At 40.1% G+C, this 8,248-nt stretch overlaps 2 protein-coding genes across 11 annotated transcripts in view; both read left to right on the forward strand.

The window, feature by feature from the left end:
- The first annotated feature begins 2,507 nt into the window (after positions 1 to 2,507).
- The window catches only part of SNX14 (sorting nexin 14), a 103,019-nt gene continuing 97,278 nt past the window's right edge, over positions 2,508 to 8,248 (forward strand). For 4 of the 10 annotated variants that reach the window (XM_032275321.1, XM_032275332.1, XM_032275320.1 and 1 more), the window contains exon 1: positions 4,425 to 4,998. In XM_032275321.1, the coding sequence (XP_032131212.1) occupies positions 4,859 to 4,998 (140 nt within the window). In that variant the 5' untranslated portion in view covers positions 4,425 to 4,858. Of the gene's footprint in view, positions 2,522 to 4,424; positions 4,999 to 8,248 lie in introns of those variants that run through there. The other 6 variants (XM_032275325.1, XM_032275333.1, XM_032275335.1 and 3 more) reach the window with 3 other exon arrangements.
- On the forward strand, positions 7,420 to 8,248 carry LOC116549636 (NADH dehydrogenase [ubiquinone] iron-sulfur protein 5-like). Its single transcript, XM_032275345.1, has one exon. The coding sequence runs from the start codon at positions 7,796 to 7,798 to the stop codon at positions 8,114 to 8,116; it is 321 nt and encodes a 106-aa protein (XP_032131236.1). The 5' UTR covers positions 7,420 to 7,795; the 3' UTR covers positions 8,117 to 8,248.

The raw sequence follows: 8,248 nt of genomic DNA on the forward strand, positions 1-8,248 counted from the left end.
CTTAGATATATTGAGTTTATTTTCTGGAGTCAGCTTGCCAAAAGAGGAAAAGTTTATTTTTAGTGAAGGTAAAAATTGATTTTAATTATTTGGTAGTAGTAACCCTTACTAGAAGAATATGAGCTGAAGTACCTATGTTAGTGATTCTCACTGTTCCAAATTGCATGGTGGTTTTTAGGACAACTTCAAAGAGCTTTAATTTTTATGTTTTGGGAAATAGCTTGTGAGGTAGGAAGGATTGCAAAGTTTTTCCAAAATATTTTCTGAAGTTAGTGAAGCCAGTTGAAATTTACTTAAACATTTGAAGTGATACAGTTAACATATTTAATAAACATTTGAAGTGATACAGTTAACATTTTTTTAAATGAAGGTAAACCACTGTCTGTAGTTGAGAAATAAGATGGAGTGTTTTACTTATTTAAGGGGTAATTTTAAAAATAAACAAAAGCATTGGCCTACAAGAGAATGGTGGTGGTGGATTATAAGTGCCTTTTCCAATCTTTAATATTCACCAACAGGTGAGTATATTTTCAGTTTCCAAGCAGTTATTTATTTACATATTCTGAAATTCTAGCTAGCTTCCTACTTCCCCAAAAGTGAGGCTTAAAAGGATGGCTATTTCATCCTAATTTAGAAAAAAGATGACAAATATGAAGTGCTTAATTTTTTTTGGTACTAAGATAATGAAACCATCCAGAATTTTATAATCAAAACGTGGCATTTAGCCAGGGAGTATCTATAGTTGAGCCACTGGCTCTATAACATTGTTTGTTCTTTGTATTTTCCCCCAGTGGAGGTTTTTCTCTCATGGCCATAAAAAGAGGGTTAAATGTGAAAATAATAACTGCATTTTGAACATCTCAGTCCCTCCACTCATAATAATTATTTAATGTTCTTCTTCCTTGAATTACATATTTTCTATTGTAATAAGTTCCTATTTTGAAAACCAAGGAAGTGAACATTTTTTGAAGAAGGCAGTTCAATGGCCTCTTTAACAGGTGTTTTATCCAGAGGTTGATACATAGGGATCGGTTGTGGGGAGGAGGGGGTGTTATGAAATGTAAAATTAAGGTTGTGAAAATAACATTAGGGTTGCCACAAAAGGTGAAATAAACCTTGATGAAGGGAAAAACAGCTTTGAGACAGGAGGCATCTGTGAGGGAGGCAGTGGAATGGCTCCCAGAGGTAGTATATCCATCCTCTTCCCGATATACTTGTGCCATAGAAATAATGACCCTCAACCTGTTAAAATATGGTTTACATTCAGGGTCATCAGAGTTTAGGCCTAATTTCTGCAATTCCAGGTATTCAGCATTACTTTGCAAAATTATGGTATGAACATAAAAAACATTTTGCTGGTGTGGTCGGGAGAATCAGGTTAAATTAAGTGGAAGCATTTTGGATACTTTGCCTAGTATTGCCTGACTTCTGAAAATTACAAGTGAAAGCAGAGATAAATCCTATTCTTTGCTCACATTATTTCCCACAGGCCTTTCCAGATCCTCATAGTTAAAAATTTCCCTGTCATTAAAAACAAAAAAAACAATTACAGCCTTTATGTATAAATCTGCTGCCCTTTATAACATTTTATGTGACTTGTTTGTTTCACTAGATTGTAAGCCTTTGGAGGTCAGAAAAAAAAATGCATCTAAATTAATTGTATCTGCCACCACATCTAGGACAGTGCCTTACACTTATTTGCTATTCAATAAATATATTCATTAAAATAATGGACATACTACTGGATTGCAATTTAATGTCTGAGCCCTTTAAATGAATGCATTATCAAACTTTAAACTTTCTATAGTTTGTCCATGTACACCTAGCACATGTGTGACATTTGTAGCATTTATAAAAAATTTACACATTTCATTGTACTGAATCTCCAAGGCTAGCAGTCTAACAGCACTGACTAGCAGAAATATAATGCAAGCTACATATGTAATTTCAAAGTTTCTAGTTACATTAAATACTTGTAGGCAACTATTTCCAAAACAATGTGTAATCGCTTTAAAACTAATTTTAATTTACATTTAATACTGTTTCCATGCTAAGTCTGAAATAACGAGCCACTTTTCAAGTGCTCAGTGAGCTCAGTTGAACTACTGACTTGTACTGGACATTGCTGATGTAGAACTGTAGGGTAGGTAGTTTCCATGGATCTCAACCTTTCTGGATCTCAGTTTTCCTAGAAATCAGGTATCTTAATATGTCATTTTCATTTTAGGTTGTTGTATCTAAAAGCTAATTGGTTTAGCTCATTATTGGCATGTTCATAAAGCTGTAAAATTTGAAAAAACAATTTTGTATTAAGCATTATACAAAGATATTTAACAGGTACTTTCCAACTTTCCACCTATTTTAATTGTCCCTGGCCCCCAATTTTATAAGATAGCTCTGTTTTAGAGTTGAGGTAGGAGTGAGAGAGATCAAGTGAACCTTGCTAACATGTTGCTAGTAGGAGATAAAGCTAGTTTCAGAACCAGGATTGACTGTGGGTATTCCATATAACCCCTTGAAAGTTCAAAACTTAATAAGCTTGGGGAAAAAATTTCTAGCTCTGTGGATGTAAAGGTGGATTCTAGACCATAGGCTAAAGAGAGAACATTTAATGAAATAAAAGTTATTTTATTTCCCCAGATGGGGTCTGTGGCAACAGAAATTTAATTACATTTCTTGCTTTAGGTGTGGAAATTCTCTGCCATAAAGAATTTCCTTATGGAAGAAGTACTACATTTTTTTTTTTTCCTTTTTTAATCATGAGGAGCAATTTGGAAATTTAAATTGTCTATTGTCTAGTTAACTTATTCCAGTTGCCTCTAAGAAATCAGATGGGAAAGAAGTCTTTTAATTGGATGTTGTAATGATGTCTGATTTGAACAGAATTCAAGACATTATGTCTTTAAAATATACTGGCTCTTGGTGAAGAGTAATTTCAAAATAAGTCTTTAAGGAAGCAAAAGTTTTAAACAGAATAAAAGGTAATTTATCAGACAAGTTAATAAGGTAATTTACATCATTTGTCATGAAATTAGAGTTTTTAAAAAACTAATTTACAAAACCATAACACACTCAAGTCCATAGGCACTTGATACATGTAGATCCACTCAACATACATCTCGAATATTTTAGAATAAACAGATTCTACTAAAGTAGGTATTCTACTAAATTAGTATTAGGTACCAAAATCTGTTTTAGTTACCTAATATGTACCTAAAAAACAGTTTTAAAAAAGCTTTCCAGTAATGTTACACTGTGGTCTTTGAAATGGTTTAGTCACAAATGGAAAAGTATATTTGTGATGTTAAGACAATAATGTCTAATCGTGAGGAGCAATGCAATTGTTTACTTTTATACACCACTGTGGAACTGGTGTCACCATTCTACAGAGCAGTTTGACTATATCAAGAATGCTTATGTTCTTACTCTTTGACCCCGTTGTTGTATTAAAGTTCATCCTAAAGAAATAGAAATGTGCATAGATTTATGATCAAGGATGGTCATTATGTAAATGAACTTTAGTGATTAGCAATAATGGAACAAAGGGTGGTACATTCTGAGAAAGGAAAATAATGCATCATTAAAGATACATGTTTTTATAATATGGGAAAATATTCATGAAACCACATACACCATTAAAAAACATTTCTGACTGTTTCCCTACTTTGAAGGTTAAGATCCTAGGAAAGAGAGACGACAGGGGCAGTCTCTGGCCTTAGAACCTATTCATATCTCGGCTTTGTGAGTTGTATGATCCTAAGTTTCTCTGTCTCCGTACCTGTATAATGGTTGAAACTACAGTACTGTACCTACACCATGGGGTGAATGCATGGAGGTTAAATGAACGTGCTTACAGCACCACCTAAGTAAATTTAAGCGGTAATAGTCTTTCTGCATCTCTCACTGTAGCGGACAATACAGAAATAAAAATTTAGAAATGCGATGAATTAGCAAAGGGAAAACCCCATGAGACTCTCTGTAAGAGGGATTTCACCTCATCTGCCAACCTGCCTCGTCCAAGCACTTGGATTTTGGTTGGGCTCCCGGAACCGGCGTGAACTGGGCTTTACCTTGCCTGTGAGCACGCAAAAGATTCTGTTGGTGGGGTGGCGGCTTGGTGGGTTGTATGTATTCCAGGGCTGTTTTACTCGCCACATTCACAGTCCATAATACGCCCCTTTTAAAATACGGACTCAAAGGCGTCCTCCCTTTCACCTTTCCCTTAGGCGTCACGCAAAGCTCGGACCTGCCCCCACCGGGAGCTGAAAGTAAGGTGAGGCGCGGAGCGTTGTGGCGTCGGGGAAACGCGACCACTCGCTCCATCCCTCTGCGGGTTCGTGTCACGAATACTACAGTTCCCAGCAGGCTCCACGAGCTCCGGGTGCCCCTCAGACGGTGCCCGGCGGCTACGGCGGGGGGGCTGTAGTTTCTTCCGGTCTCGCCACAATCTTCTTCCCTCTCCTCCGCAAAACAGGCAGTTACTGGATGCTGGAGCTTACCCTCTTATTTCCAGAAAAGGCCGGTAGCCAGTGGAGTCAGAGTTTCCACGGAAGACTGCGCGCTACTCCGGCCTGGAGGGCGGAGCTGCGGGACGCTAGGAGCCTTGCGCTGGGTGACGACCTCGATCACGTTTTACGGCCGTTCCCCTGGTCGGCGGGGTACGGCGGCCGCGCAGGCGCGGCAGGGGGCGTGGGGCTGGGCCCTGCCTGACGCGTTCGCACCCTGCGGCGGCGAACTGCCGGTAGTCAGCTGTGTGTGTACGCCGCCGAGCTGACTGGGCGGGGACGCGGGGTATGGATGGGGGGTCGCCTTGACCTCGGCCTCAGCCAGTAGGACAGCCTCGGCCTCGCGGACGGAAATGGTGCCCTGGGTGCGGACGGTAGGGGAGAAACTGAAGCAGCGGCTGCGGCTGGACGTGGGGCGCGAGATCTGCCGCCAATACCCGCTGTTCTGCTTCCTGCTGCTCTGCCTCAGCGCCGCCTCCCTGCTTCTTAACAGGTAACGCCACAGCGCGGAGCCTGGGCTGCGGCTTTTCTCCAAAGCTGCCTACGCCGGGCCCGTGCTGCTTCACCGTGTGGCGGCCGCGTAGCTGCGGGACTGGGGGCCGCTGGGGAGAGCGAGCTTTGCAGAGGAGCGGCCTCGGAGAGCTCGGCTGAGCGTCGGGCCCAGAAGCACAGGCGGGTGGGGTGGGGTTGATTGCCTCCTTTCCCGAGGCTTCATCTGAGCTACCTTTTTCTTATGCATTTCTGAAAACGAGTCCTTCATCTTAAGTGCTTTTCAGAAGTGAAATCTGTGTGTCGTCTCCAATTGAGACCGTACGGAGGCAGTCAAGTCTGCTGACGGAGGGTTCAAAATCCAGTCCACAAGCGCAATTTAAGGCGGAATCCGCATACCTCCAGCGCGTTCCTTCATCCCCTCCCCCACCCCTTCAGCTTGCAGTTGAAGCTTTTCCCTCAGTATTGTTGAATAAAACAGCCTTAAAGATTTGTTGGATAGAAATCAGAAAGCAAAGTGGTACCCGTCTCAACATCCCCTAGAATATTCTTAAGGGGACTTGATGACAAAAAAAGGAAAAGAAAAAAAAACAAAAACAAAACTCTGAAATATTCCCAAAGGTTAAAGTTGGTAAATTCAATTGACATTTTAAAATCAGAAGATTCTGCCCACGAAAGAAACTTGTTATCCTTCATTTTGGAAATTGTTGCGATGCAATAGGTAGCAAAGGATACTTTTCCATTAAAATTAATACCAAATTTGCTTTTGATGGAAAGAAATATGAGACAGTTGTCATTGACAGCGTCTGCATGCTGTTTTCTCTGATGTTTTGAACCGGCAATCATTCTTAACTCTTTATCTTAAGGTAGTTGATACCCAAGGATAGCAACAGAGAAGAATGCACAAAGAATTTGGTTACTTCATTTTGCTCTAGCGTAACCATTATTTGTGACTATGTTGAAGTTCCCTAGTAGTGCCACTTCCCTAGTAGTGGCATTGCTTTCTTGTTGATTCTCGGTTTAAATATTATTGAGCTTAAATAGTAGTTGATATTTACTAAGAATTGTGCTTTGTGATGGTGAGATGTTTGAACTGTTAAGGAGAAATGGGATCCTTAACAGAGGGAAACCTAATTATTATTTGCTTTCTGTCATCTGTAAGGTATTCCAAGCTAGACAAACAGGTTTAGTATGAAAGAAATGTAAGCTTCATATGATTATTATTTTGTTTTATTTTATTTTATTTTTGAGGTGTAGTCTCACTCTGTTGCCCAGGCTGGAGTATGCGGTCTCAGCCCACTGCAACCTCCACCTCCCGGGTTCAAGCGATTATTGTGCTTCAGCCTCTAGAATACCTGGGACTACAGGTGGTTACCACCATGCCCGGCTGATTTTTTTTATACTTTTAGTAGAGATGGGGTTTCACCATGTTGGCCAGGCTGGTCTCGAACTCCTGACCTCAAGTGATCCACCCACCTTGGCCTCCCAAAGTGCTGGGATTACAGGTATGAGCCACTGAACACGACCGTATGATTAACTTTTGTCCATGGATTCTTGCCTGCCTCTTGGGAACTGGGTCAGTGTAGATTTCTAAGGTAGGACAGTCATCTACTAGAAGCAGGTTGAACTAGATTTCTGAGGTCATCTGCTTATGAAATCATAATATTTAGTGTTATGTGTTACTAAGAAGTTATAGTATACCATCTGATCTGTATACCATCTAACCTGTACCCTGTATTTCTTTTATGCAGAGAAGGTAGGAAATACACATAAATGTTATCTGAGTGGTTGGGTTTATGAGTGAAGCTGTTTTTACATATATTTTGGTGTTTTCCAGTTATTCTGTAATCAGCAAAAATGATCTTAGACACTGTAGAACTGTCTTGAATAAAATAATGATTATGTATCCCTTTTCTAGGAAAAGTCTTTTGGAAGGTGCCGGATGGTGTATATAGCATGCTTTTCAGTGTATATGTGTGATTTAAAAAAAAATTATGTGTGTGTTCACACACACACACACACAGATGCTTAGAGTATCTCTGAAATGTTATTATACAAGAAAACATGCGCCCTTCTAAGATGGGGTATACTAGGTACATCTATTCTGAAATAAACAATTGTAGATGAAATTGATTCTTGAACAATGCAGAGATTAGGACACTGACTCCTATGAAGTAAAAAATCTGAGTTGAACACTGTGGGATCCATACAAAGTACCACTAATGTTGTTGGGAGTGCTCCCAAGAAGCAGAGAAAAGTAATGACATTACAGAAAAAGCTGAAATACTTGATATGTACTATAGATTGAGATTTGCAGCTGTTATTACCTGCCATTTCAAGATAAATAAATTGAGTATAAGGACCACTGTGAAAAAAGAAAAGGACGTTCATGAAGCCATTGCTACAACTATGTCAGCAGGTGTGAAAACTGACCTTTTTGTAAAATACCTTTTTATCTTGTGCTGAAAATTTAGCTTTTATGTGGGGGCAGAATTGCTATGAGAAAGGCATACGTATAGACTAATACTATTCAAAAAAAGGTAAAGTCATTCTGTAACAGCTTAAAGCAAAAGGAAGGAGAAGAATCTAAAACTGGATAATTTAATGCCCGCAAAGGATAGCTTGATAATTTTAGGAAGAGGCCTGACTTGAAAAATGTCAAGCAAACGGAAGAAAGAGCCTCTGCTGACCAAGCAAGAGGCAGCAGATGAGTTATCACACACCATTAAGAAAATCATTGGGTCGTCCTGAAGCGGAGGCCAGAGAAGAGACAAGGGCATGAGCGTCGGAGAGTTACAGCCATGCCTTTCTTGGATGTGCGGAAAAGGTTCGGAATTAACCTAGATCGGTCGTGGACAATCCAAAGTGCCGAACAGCCCTACAAGTTTCCTGCTCGATGCCATGCTTTTGAAAAAGAATGGGTGGAATGTACACATGGAATCGATACTACCCAGGCAGAGAAGGAGTGCAAGATAGAATATGATGATTTTGTAGAGTGTTTACTTTGGAAAAAAACGATGAAACGTATGGATACCATCTGGAGGCAACGGGAAAAACTGATGAAGGAAAGGAAGTACACCCCTCCACCTCACCACATGGGCAAGGGGGAGCCTTGGCACTGAGCAGACACAGCTACTGATTATCTGGAGGCCGATTTTCATGTTCTCTGTTCTTCACTGGAAAGGTTGTTTATGGAAAACCTCCTTATCAAAGTGTGTAAAAATAAAGTATTGCTCCATCCTAAAAAAAAAAAA

The sequence above is a fragment of the Sapajus apella genome, unplaced genomic scaffold (genome assembly GCF_009761245.1).
Source record: "Sapajus apella isolate SASKATOON/1434 unplaced genomic scaffold, GSC_monkey_1.0 scaffold6, whole genome shotgun sequence".
Lineage (NCBI taxonomy): Eukaryota > Metazoa > Chordata > Mammalia > Primates > Cebidae > Sapajus > Sapajus apella.

Excerpts from the sequence above, each read along its gene's own strand:
- LOC116549636 (XM_032275345.1), top strand. The coding sequence starts at position 7,796 with ATGCCTTTCTTGGATGTGCGGAAAAGGTTCGGAATTAACCTAGATCGG.